Below are 23,088 nucleotides of genomic sequence, written 5' to 3' on the forward strand. Positions count from 1 at the left end.
GGCGCATTATGATGTTTGCTCAAAAATATTTCGTAATTACTTTAAAAAAAAAAAAGAAAATAAAAATTTCAATTAACAAAAAAAGAAACAACAATTTTTCGTTCGTAATTAATAAATTAATTAATATTTAAATAATTATAACTCTTGCTTAAAAAAGAGCTTTGTTGATGATTTTTTTCTTTTATGAAATTTATATGACAAAAACTCGCCACTAAATGAATTTTTGAATTTCTTTTTTAAACTACTTAAATTTTTCTAAACACGACAAATATACACTTTCTGTTAGTAATTTTACTTATATACGAATATGTAAAAAAAAGGAGAAAAAAATTTACTGTAGGTCACATAAATATATATTAATGTATAAATTGATTCGAGTATAAAGAAAAAATAAAATAAAATTGCTTGGCTTTTAACGTGCCACAATATTCTACGATACAAAAAAAGAAAGCTAATATTAATGTTGAGATTAACTTACCGGCATTTGGAGGTGCAAGAAGAGATCGGCTTGAGCTGAAAAATGGTCGAAGAGATGGCTTTGGTGTACTGCTAATCGACATTGTATCCAATTCCGGACCACTGTCAGACAGATCCTCCAATTCGTCAAATAATTCATCGATCTCCATTCTTTCACCTTCAAAAAAAAAAAATTTAATCTATTAATTAGAATTTTACAATTAATTTAAATGAACTAAAAAAAATTTTTTAATAAATAATTAAATAATGCAAAAGAAACGATAATTACTTGCAAATTAATGATAAATAAAAATTAAAAATATATTATTTTGGAGCATTTTAAGATAATTTTTTTTTGTTTTTGCAAAAATTTACAATATTTAACAAAAAGTTTAAATATATTTAAAGTTTTCAAAATTATTATAATATTCTTACCCGATAATTTTTGGCCCATTTCTTCTTGGTCATGTTCCAGTTCCTCGGAAACTCGAAATCGTTTTAGGAGCGAAATAAATTTTTGCTTTAAATTTCTTTGCTGAAATGATGAAAAAAATTGTTTAAAAATTTATTTGATTTTACAAAAAGGAAAATTTAATAAATAATAATAATTAAATAATAAAAAAATAAAACTTTTTTTTAAATAAATTTAATTAAAAATAAAATCTAAATTTCTAAATTGAATCGCTAAAACTTAAAAAAAGACAATTTAATTTATTTAAAAGAAAAAAAAAAATGGGGAATTGTACCCTCGCATTTGCAGGAATTTTTCCTCGGCTTTTTCGCCTGTGAACTTCCAACGTTGGTTCACTGTCGCTACCTTCAGCTTCACCTTCCGAGCTAAACTCCTCTTCCTCGTCGCTGAATTCTTGGCATAATCTCTCGTTGGGATCATTCATCAATCGTTTGTCATGATCAACTGGCTGCGAACTCAAAGCAACGACAATGACACGAGCTAAAACAACCGAATGACCACCATATTTCTCAGCCTTATCTGACACTAAATCCAACTCCAGATCCATTTGCTTTTGCAAAACCTAAAAAAAAATATATGATAACGATAAAAAAAAAAAAAAAATTCATCTACTTGAAAAGTAAAATGAGAAAAGAATTTTTATTTGTCATTCGAGAGAAAATATATTATAACTCCCCTCTCACAATATTTCTAAATCGAATAAGTTTTTCAAAGTTTAATAAATTTCAAAAAAAAAAAAAAAAAAAAACTTTTATTATTCGAATGCCTTTTGAATATCAAAACAGTTGTAAGCATTTTAATATTTGGAAAAGTTCCAAGCATTTGCATTAAACAATTGCGTTTTCAAAAACTTAATGTCGAGGACACTTTTGATTATTCAAAATGATTTAATTATTTTTAAATTAAAATAATTATTTACTATATAAAAATTCTGTTTAATTTATTATTTATTAAATTGTAATAATTCTATTTTCATTTTAGTGGAACACAAATGTAACTTGTAATATAAATATTCAATTAAATTAATATATGTTTATAAAAAATATATTTAAAAAAGTTATCTTCAATAAAAATTTAATTTCTTTTTTTTTAGATAATTATGAAAATAAATAGAAATAAATAAAATAATATTAAATTATGTAAAAAGAAAAATACAAAACCTGTGCCATGTTAATGACACCTTCAGCGAGTGTCTTATATCCAAGCATGGTCCTATTTTTGTATCGTTTCCGCCTCTGTAGAAGAATTAATAATTTATTGCCATCGCGTTTCAGAAAATGTGGATACTGAAGAGCAAATTGTAATTCTAATTCGGTGTCCAACATTCCACCCGGTGGAATAGTCATTTCATTCGAGCGAAGTGTCCGTTTTGAACTTTGCATTTTCACTGCAATGCTGATTGAAGATAATTCGGAACCCAACGGTTGAAGAATCACCAGTCGTGACAATGTCAAGGAACAAAGTCTGAAACAAGAATAAAAATTATAATTATGTTTATAATAATAATAATAATCATTATTATTATTATAACTATTATATCATTTAAATAATTATCCAATAAATATTTATGTAATAACATTATTTTTTTTTGCATTTCTAACAAGAAATTCAAATAATTGTTGGTAATAAATTTTTTTTCTTGAAAAGTGAATAAGAAAAAGTCTCTGTAAAATTATTTAATCGACTTCTAAGAAACACAAATAATACCAGAGATAACAGGTAAATCGTTTCAAGTTTACGGAGCAAATTTTGCAGAATTCAAGAAACTTTATTTAATAAACGACTTATAATTCCAGTTTGTGTGTGTATATAATATTCACTTTATAAACAAAAGTTTTGGGAACTCTTGAAAGTAAATTTCAAAATCATTCAAAGTTTTCAATTACTTCAAAAAGGAAGAAGAATTTTCTCTCTTTAATAAATACCGGAAAACTAAATAATTAAATGGTTCTTCTTCTTTTATATCCGTAACAGGATAAATAAATAAATAAAAAAGTTTCCTGACGTAAAATGATATACAGCAGGTGGTTTCTATTTTTATTTTAATAGACCACTAAAATCTAAAAATACAAAGGTCGAAGTGTAAAACTATATATCTAGATTCGTTTATTTAATTCACGTCAATGTCACATATGTACTCATATAAAAAAGAAAGAAAAACCCAATTATTTACACAATTTCTATATAATAAATGCAAACCTCTGCATTTATATGAATTCCACAAATTGAAGTCATCTATTACTCGCTATATATTATTACGAATCAATATTTGCAAATTAAATATTAAAATGGTGAGAAATAATTTAAATTTCCTGTTTGATTTCCTACAAATATTGATTTTAAATTTAATTCTAATTTATTTAATTAATCGTTATTTTCAATAATTCTTGATTATAAGTCAGGGTCACGTTACAAAAGAAGGAGAATTTTTTTTATAGTTCATAATTATTTTATTATTAAATAATAATAGCTTAATGAAAATTAGTTTAAATAAAAAAATAAAGTTATTTGAAAGTTTATAGAAATTTCGTTAATAGTTCGACTAAATAGAAAATTCGCCTTTTTTCAGGATCGCTGATTACGAAAATTAGATTTATAAAAAAAAAAAAAAAATTATGAAAGAATTTTTAATCAATGCTTAATTTGTTTTTAATATTTCGCCATTTTGGATTCAAATTTTTTTTTTTTTGATTAAATTTCTATTAACAAAATAAACTATTAGCTTAAATATTTGATGATAAATAATTCATCGATATCTCTTGGAAGTAATTTTAGTGGTTTAGGATTTGAGATACTTAGAAGTGGTTTTGAATAGTTACAGGGTGGCAAATCGAATTTTCCTATATGCGATTGCATGACGGGAATCTGACGAGGCGAGTGTCGTGCGAGACAGACTGGCGTAGGTCGGTCGGTGACATTGAGTCGATCGATATAACATCGAAGCTTGAGGTTGGCCTCAGGAGTGTTGTTGGAGGGTTTGTTTTCCATTCTATAGTGGCACTCCAATAAAGATATTACCTTCCTAGAGAGAAAGAGAGAAAAAAAAAGCTTTCTTCCTCGATTCTCGTGGGTGTGCAAGTCATTTCAAAACTAAGTACATAATTTGTACAACCCTGTGTGCCTTCTTCGTATATATATATAGTACACGAGACGACGTATGAATCACCCAACCAGCCACACGATGAATGAATGAATCAGTTCTTCATTTTCAGAAACACTCAGCAAGCATTTTATCCAGATTAATCACCTCTTTTCTTTTCTAAATCAAATTAAGCACCGCTCTATATTATATAATTCCTCATTAGAAATACACCTCCTAAAAATAAAAAATATAATTTTAATATTCACCATTGAGAGAAAATTCCTTCTAATAATAACCAATTTTCTATTTAACATAATAAATGTTTTTCATGCTGAGAAGCTATTAAATTGACATTCAGAATTTTAATTCCCTCCTTTGCTCTAAATTATGCAATGATTTATTGTGAGAATTTTGAAGAACAATTCTCTTTCAAAACCATCAGATTTGAAAATAAATATAATTTATGTAAAACAAAATAATAAATATTCCAGAATTAACAATTTATAAAACATTTGTTTAAATATTAAATATCATTTGGTTCAAAATCGATTTGGTTGTGGATAATAGAAAACGATATATAAATAGAAAGTCTTAGGTCATGAGGTTACTGACAAGACGGCTTTCGAGGCGTGTTTTTCAAGTGACATCACAAAAGTTTTATCACCATGTTTACACAATAAATTCATATGTAACATTTAATTAATTGTATTTTATTAATCAGTTATTAAACGCTTTGAATCACTAATTAATAAAAATAAAATCAATATAGTTCGAATTTTTATTTAGATTAAACTGATTGTAAAAAAATAAGCTTTTTTTCGAGAATAAGATAAATATGAATTTGAAAGGTCTGCATATTTTCTGTATTGAAAAAATTATTTTCATCTACACAGCAAAAAAAAAAAATCTCTCTCTGATGACCTATAGATTGTAAGCGAAAATCAGATAAAATGATCTTTCAATGGTTGAGAGAAGAGTTCATAATAATCTGATTTTATACACAGTCAACCTGATTTTCATTTTACATGCTTGTATATATGTATATTTAAATTGATCGCAGCGCAACCAGTTGGGAATCGTTTTATGATCATTCTGTTCCGGAAAATACCTCCTCTATATAAATGTATTTTAAACGGAAGGAAATGTAATTTTAGTGACATGACATTTGCATGCTTGAAAACACACTCATACAGACACGAAAAGTATTTCATTCAGAAAATCTTAATCACCTGTCAGCCACCTCGAATAATATATCTTTAATCTAGAAAACGTGTATATACAACCCTCATTTTGTTTCTGCCCATCGATCCAAATTTAATTTAAAGTTCAAAGGCCCAAAGCATCTCCAAAGGAATTCTAATTTCTACCTTTCAATGAAATCAATTTGAAAAATAAAATTTTCAATATTTAAATTCTGAAATTGTACATCCAATTATTAAAAATTGGACAAAAATTTAATAAAATTAGAATCTGTAACACAAAAATCAAATTCAATGATTAAAAAATTAGAAATACAGTCAATATAAATATTTTAAATAAAAAATTCGGATAAATTCGAATTGAATAAAAATAGATATTCGATGAAAAAATATTATTTTAATTTTATAAAATAAAAATTCTGGGTAAATGAAAATGCAATGAACTGGAGAATTTTATATAAAGTGGGTTAAGTATAGAAATTTTTTATTAAATAAAATTTGGATAAAAGAATTATATTCTCGAAATCGAAATTCTTACCATGACGAATGTAATAAAAATTAATTTCCTATTAAATTTAATATATTGTGTTTTTTTTATAAATTTTTTTGGCAAATATCCAAAATTATGTAAAAGTGGGCCAAATATTATATATTTTTGAAGGCCAAGGAAATAATTTACAAAAGGAATATTCCTTTTTTTTTTTGCTATATTGTAAAGAAATGGAAATAATTTTTTTTAAGAAAAAAAAAAGAATATCATATATTATTTTTTCAAATGGAGCATTTTCTGCGTTTTATCTTTTGTTTAATCAGCTTGGAGAATCCCTATACTTGTATAACTAAGAAGCAATATAGTGTTGTAAAAAGATATCTATAGAAATGTTTCGTATATAAAGCGAATATATATGTATGTATAAAGACGAAGTATATGACCTATATGTCGTGAATATCGATGTAGCTAGTTCATGAATACGTTTTTAGTTTCAACAAAAAAGAATATAGTGGACAACATAAGAATATTTTCCTTTAAAACAATTGACTAAGCAGAAAAAAAAATTTACCTCTTAAATTGCTTTTAGCTTTGAAAAAAATAAAATTCAAAATATAAAAAAAAAATCGAGCACCTATTTTGAATCTATAAAAAATTCACAAAAAAACATTTTTAAAAATTAAAAGAAAATATTGGTTTATTTAAATTATTATTTATTTAATAATTATTAATTAATTCAATTTAGAAAAAATAATTTCAAATTAAAATCTTTAAAAATATTATTCTAATTAAATTTCTCTATTGTTGTTGCAAAAAAAAAAATATGGAAACTTTTGTAATTCAAGAATCGGTAAAGTAAGAAGCTTTGTAAATGAAATATAAGATCCTCTCTTCTCAGTTTTCAGATAAAAAAAAAAATTCTAAAAGAGGTAATAAAATTATTATTATATGTGGATAATTTAGCGCAATGAATTCTCGATTATCATAAAAATTTTAATACTCTATATAATAGAATTGCAATAAAAAAATAAAGCTTAGCTTTTATAAATGTAATTTCATATAAATAGTGCGCGCTTATTATTGAAATATACACACACTAACAAAGAGATGGGAAAATCATTTTTACCCGCACAATCATGATTAATTAATCAACCTAATTAAATTTCATAGAGGATTCTTGATTCAATTACTTTCTTTAATTACTGCTCCCTTTTATATAAAGTGATGCACTTATTCAATTTTATTCTATGGATATTATTCTCTTTTTTTAATTTTTCACAAATATATTGATTAACATTTTTTATATCAGATGCTTTTATATTCTAAGAATAAATTAAATATGATTAAAATGCAAAATTTTTTTTTTTATATATCACAAGAATTAAGACCAAATGTGAGACAATTCTATTTACAAGCTGAGGTCAGCATATAATATAGTATATATCTTATTTGTAAAAAGCTTTTGCAATCCTTTAATCTAAACCCGATTTGCGGTTATATATATATATATACGACACTCATCGAATGTGAAATCCCATCAGAGTTGTGGATTCAAACTTAATTTACAGTAGTGCGCACTGCGTCAATTCAAAACTTTGTAATTGATTTTGACATAAATATATATTTCATTAGAAAAAAATTTGACAAATTGTTTTTGTCAATCTACATATTTGTGAAAAATTGATAATTTAAAACGAATTTTAAATTTAATACAATTATCGTTTAACAGATTTTTTTTATATTTATTTGCACTTGAATATAAATTCAATTTATTATAAAAAGAAAACTTTTTCAAGGCATTGAAAAGAATTTAAAAAAAAAATCATACAGAACAAAGACGTTCATTGATTTGTGTTTTGCACGAGGATATTGAAGAGACAAGTTGCTATTATATTATATATGCGAATATATCATCGACAGAGAACGAGAAGAATTTCACACTGAATGTGAGAAGAATTTCTATTTTTTTTTTATCGTCCAATAGTTTTTTATAATATTGATCGATATATAAAATTTATTTATCACGTATTTAAAGACGAGGGAGGGATATTTCTAAAGAAAGAACAAAACTATATTTCTTGTCTCGTTTTATGACTCATCGGTTGGCAATTCATTCGATTTTTTTTTTTTTATTTTAAACACACAGTTCTTCTCCTTATATTGCTTACACTTTGTGGATTGAAGGCTTGCATTGATTATAGGTAAACAAATGCAAAAAGGGATAAGAGCCGCAGTGGAATAATAATAATAATAATAATAAAAAAAAAAAAAAATAGCCTGCTAGGAATGTGATGAGGCTATAAATATGTTTGTCGTGCGAGGAATTGCGTTTTGATGCGATTAAAATTGTTAACAGTGCGCCAAGTAATTAATTACACATTATGTATTCTTACATGAAATTTGGATTTCGTTTACTCATACACAAAAATTGATATTATTTTCAAAAAAAGAATTTTAAGTGTTTGTATATTGATAATAATCTTGTTTTATCATAATTTCGATAATTAAAAACTCTTATGACTCAAAATATACTATTTTAATTGATGTAAAAAAAAAAATGAATTGTTAAATTATTTTTTTTTTTACTAATTTTTTATATTATAATTTATTTATTTGTAGTATAAAAGAGAAAAATAATTTTATTTATAATAATAAAAATAAAAAATAATAATTACAACAAAAATGAATTATTGTAGAAGAATTTTTGAAATTATATTAAATATTATTTCGATAGAAAAAATGTACTATGAAGAAATATTGAAAAATATAAAAAAGAGAATGCAATTTTTGTTTACTGCGTTTTTAACTACCAAAAGTAAGGAAAAATAAAAAAAAACTACGTTAAAAAGTAAAAGAAATAACTTTTGAATGTCAAGACCTTGTTTAAAAAAAATAAATAACATCCGTACTATATGAATCACCTTCAGTGGGAGGAAGTAATTTTAAAAAAATATTTCTATTTTTTGTCCAAAGTTTGCATTTCAGAAACGAATTAAAAAAGAATATAATAAATAGTATTTAAACAAAATTATGTCACAATGAATTTTTAAATTATACCCCTCTTTTTCTATATATGTTTACTATAATTATATAATAATAATTATATAAATTAAAAAAATAGGAAAAATGAAAAACAATAAAAATAATTATTATATAAAAATTAAAAAATATAAAAAATGAAAATTAATAAAAAAGGTTCTTTAGTAAAATAAATGTTTTTTTTTGTTAAAAATTTATCGTTTTTTTCTCTACCTCCTCACAAAAAAAAAAAAAACTAGAAACGAGGGAATAAAAGGCAATTTCTCGCAATTTAAATGATATTTCTCTATGACGGAAGGAACTAATTGCTCGTGGGAACTTTCCTGGTTGTTTCAAATGATAACAATGGATACTAAAGTTGAAAGAGAGAGAGAGAGAGAGGGGGCAAAGAATAGAGAAAGGGCAAATGAAGGGATTTTACGCAATAAAATAAAAATAAAAAACTTGGAATATTGTTAACGTACAATATATAATTCTATATATTATATTTCGCATTAACCTTGTACCTTTCTGGCTGAACTTGGAAGCAGCTGTATAAACTAGTGTGTGCCGATGAGAGTGATCTCAACTCAAGAAATTGGTGGAAGGCCAAAAATCGAGGGCCAAGGACACACGCGGATTTCCTACTAATATTCTATTGTCAATTTTACGTTGTTAAAAAAAAGGAAGAAAGAAAGAAAAAACAAAAAAAAAGATGATATGTTATTTTCGAAAAAAAACACACTTTTCACTTTTGTGGCTTCAAAACTTGATGGACTTCCGACATAATAGTGGAAGCACAAGAGAAATAGAGGGTGAGTGAGATCATGTGTGTTGATAAGCGGTATCGAGTGCTCTGTTGTCGAATAACAAGAATATTGGAAATCAAAGCCAGGAACAACACTATATATATATACATAGCTTCACTGAAATTACTTTTCACAAAAGACGATGTATTTTTCTTCTTCCTTCCCTTTTTTTTTTTTTCGAAAACTCCAAATACTATACAACGACGATAAGCAAACGATTGTCCAGGATTTTTATTGACTTTCTATTTTCCGCTCGAAAAAAACGTACCTAAAAAAAGAATTTCAAATAAGTTTCAAATATCACAAAAGAGTTGCGAGGAAAAAGTCAAAGAAGAGAAATGAATTTCAAGAATTTCCAATATTTGCATTTGAAAATAATCTCGAAAGAAGAAGAAAAAAAAAATTATAATTTATAATAAAATAAAATTTCATCAAGAAGATAAAAAAGTAAATGAAGAAAGTACAATTACAATTAAATAATTGAAATTTTCAAAAATAAAACGGAAATTTGTATTTATTATACAAAAAGATAAGGCGTGATTAAAAAATAGAAATCGATCGACCTTAACACTCTCGATATTAAAGGTGCGTTAATTAAACATCTACACCTAATATGTTATAAAAATGAAGCACAAAATAAAAACACGCATGGTTAATATTGCCCTCTATAAAATTTACGATTCTCATGACACGATCTTATCACTCACTTATGAAAAAAAAAAAAAAAAATTCACCCTACGAGTTATAAAATAAAAATTTATTTCACAAAATAGAAATTAATTTTTATTTTGAAAATCTATATTCAATTTTGCAACAAAAAATCAAATGAAAAAAAAGTAAACAAATAATAATGAATGGAATAGTATGAGTATATGACGTTATAGCGAGATCGATTATCCATTTTCTTTTTCTTTTTGAAATTTTTTCTTTTTTACTTCTGACCTACAAACTTGGTTGCAAGGCTGCTCTCCTTTGATAATTAAGTTCTACTTGTCCCAATTTTTTTTTTATTTCTACTACTAAATAAACACTCATTTTCAAATTATGAAACTAGCACCTATATATATGAACACTTTAAGTTCTCGTTATTTCAATTTTTTCTCTCATTTCTTTTTTATATGTCATAGGAGAAAAATATTTGAATAAAGAGAGAAAAATCTCAATAGAGCACACAAACTCTCCCACTATTCACTCTTTTTTTTATTATTCTTTTTAATCCCATTAAGAATCCTAATTTACTTTTCACGGATAAATCGCTTTTAAATACAAAAATTTATAAAACTCAAAAAGGTTATTTAAATTTCGTTTCAATGAATTTTGCAACGATAAGAAAATTAAGATTTGCGAATTATAAAAAAAAAGATCCACTCATAATAATTGTTTTTCTAACGAAAAAAAAGGAAAAATAAAATTTGTAAAAAATAAAAATTTTTTATAAATATTTGAAAATACAATTATTTTTAAATGAAAATTGTAAATTTTCTGCCTAGTAAATAATTTTGCAATTTAGTAAAGAGAAGATTTGACTTTTACGATGAATATACAAACTATAAGGAAACTTTATAATAAACAAAATCAACACATTCCTTGAATTTCGCAGAAAATTGCAAAATTCAAGTTAATAAAAAAAAAAAAAAAGGAAATAAATCAACTTGAGTTTAGATTAAACATATTAACGATCAAATACGTATAAATTTTCGAAAAGCAATTGTCGATTAATTGACTCTTAAACAAATTATTTTTAGTTAAAGTTTAAGAGTTCGTCTATTTTCGAATTTTCATGTAGACGAGACTATAAACATTTTCTTTCATTATATCGTGTTATAAATATATAACTATAAAATAACAATTAATATATTAGTAAAAATTAATTTAATATTAATATATAATTTATAAAACATGCAATTAATAATTATAAATTATAAAAAATTAATTTACTAATATTAATTTTAAAAAAATAATTATTAAAAAAAATTTGTGTATCATAATTTAAATTATTTTCTCCTTATTAAACTTTTTAAATAATTTATAAATTAATAAAATTAAACATATATCGGAAAATTTTACAAATATTTTTTTTTTATAAGACAAAATTAATTTTTCCAATGTAGAAATATTTTAATTGATTTGAGCAATGAAAATCTAATGAAAAGCAACAAGGGGTACGATAATTTACTTCAATGACATTATTCCGTGTAATTACATTCTCGTATGTGTGTGTGTGTGTGTCAAAATATTGGTCGTTGCATAGCCTATAACAAATGAATTAATGTACTTAAGTCTCGGCATAGAACAGTTTAATTGTTATCAGTTTCCCCAAAATTTGATGCATTTTGCACCAAAATATCAAGTAAAATAACTAACATCTGATCAAAAATTTCTACGCTAATAAATATTTCCAAATAAATTTATTATTCTCTTTCTCATATATATATGTATATGTGACGTTTATGAACAAAATTTTAATTTCACTTCCCTCGCAACTAATAAATAATGCACGAAATTTTTGGCCAATTTCCAAACTTGCCATATAAAATTAAATTCACAAAATTCTCGCACATTTTGAAAATGATAAAAGCGTAAAAAAAATACGCAATGCACAAAATTCACAAGTCCGCATGGAGAAAATAAAAATAAACAAAATGTCCAAAGAAAAATTGTTGAAAAATCAAAAAAAGGTTAAACAAAAATTACAATTAAAAAAAGAGAAAATTAAAAAATCGAATCCTTTTTTAATATCAAAAAAGCGAAGTTAATAAAGGAAGTACTTTAGATTATTTTCTAATAAAAATAGATCGTTGACAAACATTAACACTAGTAAACAAACATTATATGTACAAACATATTTAATTTGTTTATCATTTTATCATTCACTGAGGGGGAAAATATCTCCACTATTATTATGCGTTTAATATTTAACACCATTAATCATCAATTATTTAGAAAGTTTAATAAAGAGAAAATTATAATAATAGAAAATCGAATACATGAAGAAAGTGAATTGCAATTAAAATGTTATTAAGCACGATAAATTAGACACTTAATCTGTCCGCGTAAAAAAAAATACTTTGACAATTGTTAAAAGGCAAAAAAAAAACATAACCTTGCATAATTATTGTATATAATACTGAAATCTATTATTATACACAATAATATTACTCCAATAATATTCAGTTTGTTAAAATTTTGTACAATTTGTTTTTCTAAAATTTGAAATATAAAATAAAAACTTTCCTACAAGAATTTTTACCCTTAAACATTTCGTGACAACAAATTGTCATTTATTAACACGCACTTGTATAATTATTTCAGATTATTATCAAATAAATCTTAATTCAATTACAAAAAAAAAGAAAAACATTCTCACACTTAAATCGGGGAAGAACTGTCACAATCTCACTGACAGCTAACATCCGTTTCACTTTTAAATTGCGAGAGATGAGATTTTTTGCGAAAAAAAAAAGAAAACACTGACAATTATTACTATTAAAAATCAATGAAACCAATGACATTAAACATGAATTGTAACATTGACAATACAAACATGTAAAAATGTCATAATGGTTTTGTTTTTCTTTTCAAAATAAAATCATCTCTTTTTTTTTAAGATGAGAAAATATAAAAACATTTGGATTTTGTATATGTATATCAATTCAGCTAAAAGGGCGTGTAAAATACCCGCCAAAGAGCGGTGGCGTCTATAACAAGCGGTTAATTTAGAAGTATTTTTAAAATAGGAAAAAAAAATGATAATGATAGAGGAGATTACTACCTGGGTATGCAATTGGGAGGCGTTCGATCCACTTCCCAGGTAGCAAAAAGCTTCATGGGGACGGGCCGGGTGGCCGGGGCTGCTGTCTTTGTGCGCTCCGCCATTTTTCGGCTGGTCTCACCACGATATCACAACAATATATACAACCTTTTGTCTTCGTGGTCCTCAGCAAACTGCAGCGGTTATCTACATAATCGAGTGAGACGCGCCTCAACCTTCAAAATTAACACTGTTGCGCCATCTTCTTTTCTGCAAAAATAAAAATGTAGCGCCATCTGCTGTTGGTAACTTTCATCTCACCAGCCGTTGGTAAAACAGTTTATATATTCAAATTTAAAAAATAAAATTTAAATTAATTAAAATAAAAATAATTATTAATAAATAATAAAATACTAATAATACAAATTTCTGATAAGAAATGATTTTAAGGTTATATTCTACAAACCACTTGCAATTCTTGCAATTGTCAGAAAATTTATATATAAAAATTAATTATAATAAATTCGGTTAATTAAAATTTTTCATTATTATAAGAAACCGTCTCTTTTATTATCCTCTGCTTTTCACTAATAGACTTACATAAATTTGTTTAGTGTACGATTTGAATTTTTTGATTAGACAGTCACATACTCCACGATTACGAAACAATAAACAAAAAAAAAAATTTTTTTTTAAACACATTTCGAAAAATAGACGCAGCATGACTACACAACAAAGTGATTGATCAGTATTTATCTTTGTTATAGAAGGTAGTATATACTCGTAACTTTACAATATAATATTTATTACAAAAAAAAAAAAAAATAATAATAATGCACAAAGGTGAATTACCTCAGAAATATGCGCACAATAAAATATTCGAACCTTTTTTATTTTCTAAAAAGGATTTGATTTTTTTTTTTTAGAAAATTTTTTGTAGAAAACAAATTTTTTTTTAGAAACATTTCATTTTTTGGAAAAAAAAATTGAAGTCAAATTTTGGAAATTTATGAAATGAGATGATAAGACAGCCACCACATTAAAAATGGTTGTAGTCCAGCGAGACATAAAATAAAATAGAGTCGCCTTTTATTACCTGTGGCTGTATAGGACGTGTGCCCTTCTGGTATAACTCGCAATTTTAATGATCTCACGAGAAAAAATGCTAAACAAATACCAAAATAAATTAGAGTACAATAATAACCGAATTTACGAAATATTAATGATATTGCGAGTGCTACATTTATTCCAACATATTTATAACCGCAATAGGCTAATAAATCCATTGTTCGTAAACTTGTATCTAAATTCATAACATAGAGTGTTATTGTATGAACAAGTAATTCTATAACACCCCATGCCAATGCTGTACTCGATATTATCCCCAATTGTTCGGGTGTAAATTTCTCTTGTGTTCCCAATGCCAATCCTGAGAGGACAACATATGTTAAAAACGCCATTATTGGAATGTATAAATCAGGCGCATTTCTCTCGTAACGAGGCTGCAATGGTCCATCCTGCTCGTATTTTACTGACCAGTCCTGAGAGATTTTTTTTTCAATTTATTTTAAAATTTATGTAAATTTTTAGGATTTTTAAGATTTTAATTTACCCCCCCCCCCATCCCATTAAAAATAAGAGACACAATTTAATTAGATTTAAATTAATAAAAATAAAGGTAAATAAAATTTAATAAAGTTAAGATTTTTTTTTTAACCCTTATAAATCCTAATTATACTTGTAAGGACCGGTGTCAATAAGGCCCATTTTTTTAGGCCCCAGATTTCGTTTCCACTTCGTATATGACTAATAATTTTCCTCTAATTAAAAAAAAAGGTGAATTTTTCTGTTTTCCAATTATCTATAGAAAAACACGTCACTTTTTTCAAAGTTTTTTTTTTCATTAAAATTTGTTTGTGAAACCAATTTTTCAAATTTTTTTTTTTTGTTTTGTAAAAAGTTTCGAAACACAGCTTCCAATAAACAATCTATTTTCCTTAAAATTGTTTACGATTAATTGTTAATTGATCAACGGGATAACGAAAATCTCCTAATTGATACCCGTCCTTTAAAAATAAGAAAATAAAAACATAAGAACTTACTTTATGCGTAAATGGAAATAAAAGTAGAGTCAATTTCATGAGAACATAATCGGTATCAACAGCAAAATAATATCTCAATGCACTGACAGGAACATATTTCTCAATTTGTTGTTTTCCTGATCCAACTAATGCATTGCCATAATGCGCTGCAATATTTGCGACCATTGGTTCGGCAAGTAATTGCGTTGCAAATTGAGGAGTTGGAAAAGCATCCTTCATTGGATCACGAGATGAATAAGGCGGTAAAGGTGTTTGCATTGGTTGTTGTTGTTGTTGCATTGGATTTTGCATTGGAGGCGGTGTTGTAAATCCATAAGGTGTACTTTGTTCTGGTATATTGAAACCATACTCCATTGGCATTCCATTATTAAGAGGCACCTGCCATAAATCATTTATTTACAATTTGTTTTTTTTTTTTTTTAAATTTTATTTTCATATTTTTGTACCTGTTGATTATACATGTAAGGATTCTGTGGCATCGCCGAGGGTTGTGAAGTTTGTGTTGTTAATCCTGACGAAGGATCTAATATCCTTTTCGCTTTTCCTAAATAAAAAACAAAAACAATTTTTTATTTTTTCCGCCAGTAAACACATAAAATTTTATCTAAAAAATTATACCACATTTAAACCGTCTTTGAATAGTTAAAATATTATTTTAAATAATAGATATTATAAAACAAGAACATTTTCGCGAAATTGCAATGACGAAATAGACTATTTTTATAAAACATAACCTATAAATTTTACGTTCGTTTTCGTCTGATTTAAAGACCTATTTAATAAATAAAAAAATACATACGGCATGGGTTTAAAAGAAACGAAAGTGATAAAAACTGTATGTGATAATAAAATGAGAGAAAATGATAAATTAATTGTTATCCAGCTGTAAGATGTACCAAAATACACGTCATTTACCTCTCCTTGCTCCTGTGTGATTATAACTCATTTTACTTCTTTTTACTATCGTTTTCCATACAATTTACACAAGTTTTTACACTAGCACAGAACTATTTACAAAATTTAACAAGCATACGTGTTGTTTTATTTTATTTTAATTAAAAATATCAAAAACAATTTGTATTAAACACGTCGCCATGTCTTGACACATCGCTCCCAGCAGCCATTGCGAGCCGCCAAGAAAACGCGGGAAAATATTTAAAAATTCTAATTTGATATAAAAGAATATTTTTCTTTTGCATAACATTTAAAATTATTTTATTTAATAAGAAAATAGTGATTCTAAACTTTATGGAAAATGGTATATTCAGCAAAACGGAAAATTTCAATAATTTCATTTTATTTAACATTACTTAATAACTAGTTTTTTTTTTAATTATTTTAAAAACTAATCATTTTATGATATAAAATCATAATAAAAGTGACAATCGCGTATAATAATAATTATTACACATAATTAAATTTGAATAATATAAAAAGAAAGAAATTTTTGCAATGGATTGAAATAATAAATTTTCAATATTATTTCTAAAAAATAATATTGTTACATTATTATTAATGATTATGAGCTTCATTATAGAGAGAAAGAAACAATAATTTGTCCAAAAAAAAATTCTCGAATTCATGAGTAGAAAATATTTACACGAACAAAAATTATTATAATCGTTAACCATTATTTTCTTCTTCCTCTTCCTCTTCTTCTATTTCTTCTGCTTCATCTTCCTCGACCTCATCTTCCTTGTCGTGTACTTCTTCCATTTCATCATCTTTTTGTACATCACTATTATTTAACATTGAAACATCAAGATCCTCGTGATTTATTTTCGGTGATGATATTACATCTTGACTTAATTCACCATTATTTATCTCTGGATTTGGATCACGATTTTCTTCACCGTCTTTCATTGATCGTTGCTCATCATCTGCGTTCGTTGATAATGAAGGAATTTCGAAATTTTGATGTTTACCAAATCCAATTTGTCCTTCAATTTTTTCCAATTCCTCAACTAAACTTCTCTCTCTTCTCTCAATTTCCTCTGCAATAAAAGAAAAATTATAATTTTATTATATATTAAAAATAATAAATGGTAAATTAATTAATAATATTTATATAATATAATAATAAATAAAAATGATTTTTATTAATGGATAATTAAAATAAAGAAAATCTTTTTTTGAATTAATTATAATGAAATACCGTGAAGCTGCTTTGCAGATTCAGCCAATAAAGCTTCGGTGCGAGCATTTTTTCGTTTTGGTAAATAATAAATGGGAGGATGCGCTCGTGTTTGAATAAAGCCAGCTAATGGCAATTGCGCAGTGCGCCATTCTTGAAATTCTTTACTGCGCGTCAATTTTACTTCTAATGCACGAACTTCCGCTAATTGTCGTTTACGAGACAAGAACAATTGTTGTTTTTCACGTTTCAATTCCTCTTTTTCTTTTCTTTTCGCTTCTTCGACTCTTGCTTCAACTTCAGCTTTTTTGTCTTCCTAAAAGAAAAAAAAAGAATTTACAATTTTGTTTATATACCAAAATTTTTGCAATTTTTTTTTGTTTCTTTTCTATTTACCTTTGCTTTCAATTTTGTTTCTTCCTGACGAAACTTTTGTAAAGTTCCCAATAATGCGCCGAACATTCTTTTATTTCTCTGCCTACTTCTTTCGTCAACACGTTCACGTTTTATAACTTCCTGACGTGATGGCACTTCACGAGGAGTCACAATCACTCTTGACGAAACTGCCGGCTATTAATGACAATAAAAAAAAAATGTTTTAAAAAACACATCAAGATTTACATTAAAATTGCATGTTTCATCGCTTTATCTTGTAAACCATTAAAAAATTGTATTTTTTACGAGATTAGTTTTTCCATTTTTTTTTAAACAATCCTTTTGAGATATTTTATTTTATCAAAAATTGTATTAAATATTTTATTTTAATTTTTTAAAAAAAAAAAAAAAAAAAAACGAGAGACGGCAAAAATGTTGCTTTGTCATGGAAACAATATTTTCTATTATGTAATAAACAAACCTTAATAAAAGAATCATCCTCATCGGCACTGTCATCCGCATTCGAGGGTACTTTTGCACTTAAACGACTAAAAACAGTTTTCGGCTCAGCGACAACACTCTGCCATCGTCTTTTATTGCCAGGATGATCATTATTTGATGATAAATCAACGACAGTTCGTCGTCGTTCATCGTGAAGTGGCCTCTTTTGTGCAAGTCTTTACAAGAAAAATATAGAATAAAAATTATACATTAATCGAAAACAAAAAAAAAAATACAAATTATTTAAATTGTAAACAAAAATAAAAACGAAAAACATTTTTAAAAATATTAATTCTAAATTGAATAACAAATAAAAAATATTTAAATAACAAAAAACAAATAGCCAATTCAGAGTTAATAGAATGTAATAGAATAATAATTATAATTACCATATAAATGTAATTAATTTTTAAAATTAATTTTTTTTAAATAATTATCGCACAGTGAAAATTATAAACAAATAACAAAATGTAAAAATATATATTTTTTTATATATTATCATAATAAAAAAAAAAATTGGAGCATTTTATCAAAATATTATGTCAAATTGAGGTTATGTTGGATAATTTTATCTCACTTAAAAATGTCACTAAAATCATTTACACATTAACACAATATATAGGAAATAATTTTTTTTTTTCTAAACTTATTGCTAATTATTGTGAAAATTAATTAAAATGAGAAAAAAAAACCTGGGCGATGGTTGAAGAGATCCGGTTTCACCGTCGGGCAAATCACGACCAAGAATTTTACGTATATTTCGATCTAATCCTCTAAGATTATCACGTGCAGCTTCTAATTCAGCCTCTAATTTATCAGCCCCCCAGGGCTCTCTTGAATCTAATTTCCTCATTAATTTATTTTTTTAAAAAACACTCCCTTTTTTTATAAATCGCATATAAAACAAATACCGCTAATGTTTTCACGTTAAGGCAGCCATTTTAATTTCGCATCCTCTCCTTCATAATTGCCAATCAATAAAAATTTTTATCAGGTTACTTAACCTGACGTGCACAATTTTCATTGGTTGCTCTAAGTGGGAAAATTTGAATTCTCATTAATTAATCTTTAAAGAGGAATATAAAAAATAATCAAATTTCAATTATTAAAATGTTGCAAGAAGCAACATTCATAACTGTTTATTACTTATCAATTATTTTATGTACAAAAAATATATTGTGAATGGTTAATATTAAAAAGCATTTCATATTTACGCGCTTTTTCTTGCCAATGAGAGAGAGAGAGAGAGATATTGTGACGCAAGCGCAGTTGCGTTTAGATACAATTGGCAACTCTGCCTGTTTCCGGTAAAATTTGCGGGAAAGGAATCATCTGTTGAGGTGTTTACAAAGAAATGTTATTTTACATTGATATTTGAGTGCATTTTTGAGTATATCTAAGTTCATAATTAATTGTTTTCATCAATATAATAACAATGGCAGAATCAACGTCATGGGCTCGAACTCGTCCTGCATTGAAAGAGTTTATGTCACTTTTAACCTGTATGAAGTGGTATGTCTTTTGTTGGTTATTTCGTTCATTTTTTGTTTCTATTGTTTTTTTTAGAGCATTGTTATTATTCAAAAAATGTATTTTCGAGTTTAGTTGAGTAAATCGAATGTTTTTTTGGTACAGCAAACAAAGGCCAACAGAACCTATAAAATTCAGAACATGTGCTCATCATTTTTGTCGCAATTGTGTATATAATGATTCGGAATGTTTTTTTTGCGGAATTCCTGTTAATCCATCGGACATTCATCACGATTTTATTACAGCTAATATTATTTCGGCCTGTGATTCAATTGTGGATATTGTATTTAATAATGGGTATAATTTACAAATTTTTGTTTGTTTGTTTTTTTCCATTTCTTTTTGTTTATATTTTTGATATTTTTCCAGTAATGCCGAAGATTTTATTGATGATCCTGATGAGGATCAAATAGAAGAACAAAGAACACGAGAAATTGAATGCGTGAGAGAAAAAGTACCTGAAGAACAAATAAATATTATGGAAAATATTGTAGAAGAGGAAAAAATTGTTGATCATCAAATTACAATGTCTAAAGATTCAGAAATTATGGAATTTGAAAACAATGAGGAAATGGAAAAAGAAAATAATGTAAATTTAATGGAAAGTCAGCAAAATGAAATAAAAAAAAAATATCGAAATACTGTCAAACAGATAGATGAAGACGAACCAATAAAAAAGAGAAAAAAAATTAAGAACATGAAAGAAATTGAAAAACAAATAGAAATTTCAAAATTTCAAAATATTGAACGACAAAATGAGGATCAAGAAATTGATGATTCAGAAGTTGTGATAAATGTTGATGAATTACTTTCATCAACGAGATTATCTCAAGCAAAAGCTACTAAATCAAAACATATTGTATTATCAGATATTGAAGAAACATCGTCTTCCAGTCAAACTATTTATAATACCCGATCAAAACATACTGTAATATCAGTTAATATTGAAGAAATACCGTCTTCCAGTCAAATTATTCATAATACCCGATCAAAACACACATTAGATATTATTAAAGAAACACCATCTTCCAGTGAAAATGAAAAAACTAAATGTTCTGACGCTGATACTGTGATACTTAATGATTCATATGGATTTGAAACTATGAGAAGTATAGAATTTAATGAATCTAAAAATATAAGGGCAACAAAGTCTAAAAAAACAACGGGTAGACAAAAAAATAATTCATTGACAAAAGCTCCAAAGATTCCAAAAGATATTAACAAGAAAAATAAAAGAGGAGAAACACCTTTACATCAGGCGTGCGTAAAGGTTTGTTAAAATTTCTAATAAACTATCAAATTTAATTTATTCTTTTTTTAATAATAATCAATATTTTCTGTAATTATTTATAAAGTTTTGTCCAATTTATAAAATAGTAAAAATTTTTTTGATGACAATTTGCTAAATTATTTTATAGTTGATTTAATATTAAATGTTTTATTTTTTTAATTTATTATTAATTTTTGTAGAAACAAATAGAAACTGTGAAAATTTTATTGGATAATGGCGCGAATCCAAATACAAAAGATAACGCCAATTGGACACCTTTAGTAAGTAATAAAAAAAAAAAAAAATTTTAATTTTCATATGAAATAATGACATTGACAAATTATTGTAATTGTAATGAATACATTTAAATATATTTTTTTTTATAGCAAGAATCTGTATATAAGGGTTATTATGGAATAAGTAAAATGTTGTTAGAAAACGGAGCTTGGCCTAATACTCCTGGACTTGATAATAGAACAGCTCTTCATGAAGCAGTGATAAATAATCTAGAGAAAACAGTTAAATTATTATTACAATTTGATGCCAATCCAAATGTTTTCGATCAAGAAGGAAAAAAACCCATGTAAGTTTTTTTTTTTTTTTGAATATCCATTTTTAATGTAATATACTTTTAATTTATATTGTTTTTATAATTATTGTTATTGTAATAATAACATTAATTAATTAATTAGATTTAATTTTTCTTTATTGCTTTTGTTTATAATTTAATCATTCTTTTGTTTAATGAAATTTTCTATTTATAATACAGTGATTATTGCAAATCTGATGAAATAAAACAATTGCTGTCACAAGAGAATTTAATGAATAACTCGCGAGATCTCAATTCATCTTTAAATTGTTCATTTCTTTCAACAACTAATAAATTTATTGTACTCGCATGTAATTTACAACAATCAACGAAAAAATTATTGACTACATTATCATTGAAGCATAAATTGAAAATTGTAAATTCATTTCAATCAAATGTTACCCACGTTGTTGTTGAAAGTGGTAAAACAATTTTTCTCAATTACGATCTCTTATTATCAGTTCTTCGTGGAAAATGGATATTAAGTTGTGAATGGATTGAAATTGGATTAACTCTTGAATATCAGGATTTTAAAGAAATGGATTTAGATGTTTTTGAAATAAAATTTTCTCACAACGATGATGCACCGAGGCGTGCGAGAATAAATGCAGAATTACAGGTAAAAAGAAATTTAATATATAAAAATTTATATTGAGATAATGAGAAAATAATTTCTTTAAAATCAAAATAAAGTAATTTTATTATTATTTTTTTTGGAATTCTATTCTATTAAATTAATTATTTATTTAAGTAATAAAATTAAAAAAAACTAATATTACAGAAACCAAAATTGTTTAACAATTGCTCATTCTACTTTGCGTTGAATTCAAATGATGAATATCAAGTGGAAGAAATGAAATTATCAAAGAAAAACTTGGTACAACTATGTCTCGAAGGAGGTGGATGTTCTTTATCAAGAGAACCAAATCCTGAAGGTATAACCGATCAACGAATTCCATTTCACGTTGGCGATGAAAATCATCCTCTTCATAATTGTTCTCATTATATTATTTATTCACCTGGAAAAGATGAGCCACGCGTCAAATATAATATGCCTCATATTAAAACATTGCCGCTCGTTTGGTTTATAGAATGCATTGAAAAATTCACGCTCGTCGATCCAGCGCTCTTTGGAATTGTATAAATTGTTAAGTATGAATATCAAAAATATTTATATAATTATGTTTTTCTATAAAAAAAATATTCTTCAACGATCTAAAATTATCATTGAAGAGTTGTTTCTTCTTTTCATCACTTTTGATACAAAAAAAATTCAATTATGGAAAAAATATTTTTGTTTATTAAAAAAT

At 25.7% G+C, this 23,088-nt stretch overlaps 4 protein-coding genes across 7 annotated transcripts in view; 1 reads left to right on the forward strand and 3 right to left on the reverse strand.

Moving 5' to 3' along the window:
- Window positions 1-13,487, reverse strand: part of LOC127277404 (phosphofurin acidic cluster sorting protein 2) — a 23,993-nt gene extending 10,506 nt beyond the window's left edge. Inside the window, exons 1-6 of one of the 4 annotated variants that reach the window (XM_051298511.1) lie at window positions 13,299-13,443; window positions 9,654-9,794; window positions 2,089-2,392; window positions 1,203-1,490; window positions 892-991; window positions 479-634 (exon numbers count right to left, since the gene is read on the reverse strand). In XM_051298511.1, the coding sequence (XP_051154468.1) occupies window positions 479-634; window positions 892-991; window positions 1,203-1,490; window positions 2,089-2,310 (766 nt within the window). In that variant the 5' untranslated portion in view covers window positions 2,311-2,392; window positions 9,654-9,794; window positions 13,299-13,443. Of the gene's footprint in view, window positions 1-478; window positions 635-891; window positions 992-1,202; window positions 1,491-2,088; window positions 2,393-3,747; window positions 4,164-9,653; window positions 9,795-13,298 lie in introns of those variants that run through there. The other 3 variants (XM_051298509.1, XM_051298510.1, XM_051298508.1) reach the window with 3 other exon arrangements.
- Window positions 13,488-13,815: 328 nt separating this feature from the next.
- On the reverse strand, window positions 13,816-16,507 carry LOC127277103 (protein YIF1B). The gene is made up of 4 exons (XM_051297935.1): window positions 16,295-16,507; window positions 15,826-15,923; window positions 15,380-15,757; window positions 13,816-14,818 (listed from the first exon to the last, which is right to left on the reverse strand). Exons 1-4 carry the CDS (start codon window positions 16,323-16,325, stop codon window positions 14,285-14,287), a joined length of 1,041 nt encoding a protein of 346 aa, XP_051153892.1. The 5' UTR covers window positions 16,326-16,507; the 3' UTR covers window positions 13,816-14,284.
- A 154-nt stretch (window positions 16,508-16,661) lies between these two features.
- LOC127277105 (pinin) lies at window positions 16,662-19,347 on the reverse strand. Its single transcript, XM_051297938.1, has 5 exons — window positions 19,082-19,347; window positions 18,370-18,565; window positions 17,910-18,083; window positions 17,535-17,829; window positions 16,662-17,373 (listed from the first exon to the last, which is right to left on the reverse strand). Exons 1-5 carry the CDS (start codon window positions 19,240-19,242, stop codon window positions 17,003-17,005), a joined length of 1,197 nt encoding a protein of 398 aa, XP_051153895.1. The 5' UTR covers window positions 19,243-19,347; the 3' UTR covers window positions 16,662-17,002.
- Window positions 19,348-19,674: 327 nt separating this feature from the next.
- LOC127277401 (BRCA1-associated RING domain protein 1-like) lies at window positions 19,675-23,034 on the forward strand. Its single transcript, XM_051298501.1, has 7 exons — window positions 19,675-19,901; window positions 20,025-20,216; window positions 20,289-21,189; window positions 21,390-21,470; window positions 21,576-21,772; window positions 21,959-22,397; window positions 22,560-23,034. The coding sequence occupies exons 1-7, from the start codon at window positions 19,825-19,827 to the stop codon at window positions 22,920-22,922; spliced, it is 2,250 nt and encodes a 749-aa protein (XP_051154458.1). The 5' UTR covers window positions 19,675-19,824; the 3' UTR covers window positions 22,923-23,034.
- The last annotated feature ends 54 nt before the right edge of the window (window positions 23,035-23,088 follow it).

This window comes from Leptopilina boulardi, unplaced genomic scaffold (assembly GCF_019393585.1).
Source record: "Leptopilina boulardi isolate dan_hultmark-lab unplaced genomic scaffold, ZJU_Lbou_2.1 LbouV2_165, whole genome shotgun sequence".
NCBI classification, from domain to species: Eukaryota; Metazoa; Arthropoda; class Insecta; order Hymenoptera; family Figitidae; genus Leptopilina; species Leptopilina boulardi.

Bases quoted from the DNA above. Each gene is read 5' to 3' on its own strand.
- LOC127277103 (XM_051297935.1), bottom strand. From the start codon at position 16,325: ATGAGTTATAATCACACAGGAGCAAGGAGAG. The intron at 15,758-15,825 runs GTACAAAAATAT...GATTTATGGCAG, and splicing joins CTTACATGTATAATCAACAG to GTGCCTCTTAATAATGGAAT. The intron at 14,819-15,379 runs GTAAGTTCTTAT...AAAATCTCTCAG, and splicing joins TATTTCCATTTACGCATAAA to GACTGGTCAGTAAAATACGA.
- LOC127277401 (XM_051298501.1), top strand. From the start codon at position 19,825: ATGGCAGAATCAACGTCATGGGCTCGAACTCGTCCTGCATTGAAAGAG. The intron at 19,902-20,024 runs GTATGTCTTTTG...TTTTTGGTACAG, and splicing joins CTTTTAACCTGTATGAAGTG to CAAACAAAGGCCAACAGAAC. The intron at 20,217-20,288 runs GTATAATTTACA...ATATTTTTCCAG, and splicing joins GATATTGTATTTAATAATGG to TAATGCCGAAGATTTTATTG.
- LOC127277105 (XM_051297938.1), bottom strand. From the start codon at position 19,242: ATGAGGAAATTAGATTCAAGAGAGCCCTGGGGGGCTGATAAATTAGAG. The intron at 17,830-17,909 runs GTAAATAGAAAA...TTTTTCTTTTAG, and splicing joins AAACAAAATTGAAAGCAAAG to GAAGACAAAAAAGCTGAAGT. The intron at 17,374-17,534 runs GTATTTCATTAT...CTTTTATTGCAG, and splicing joins ATCTGCAAAGCAGCTTCACG to AGGAAATTGAGAGAAGAGAG.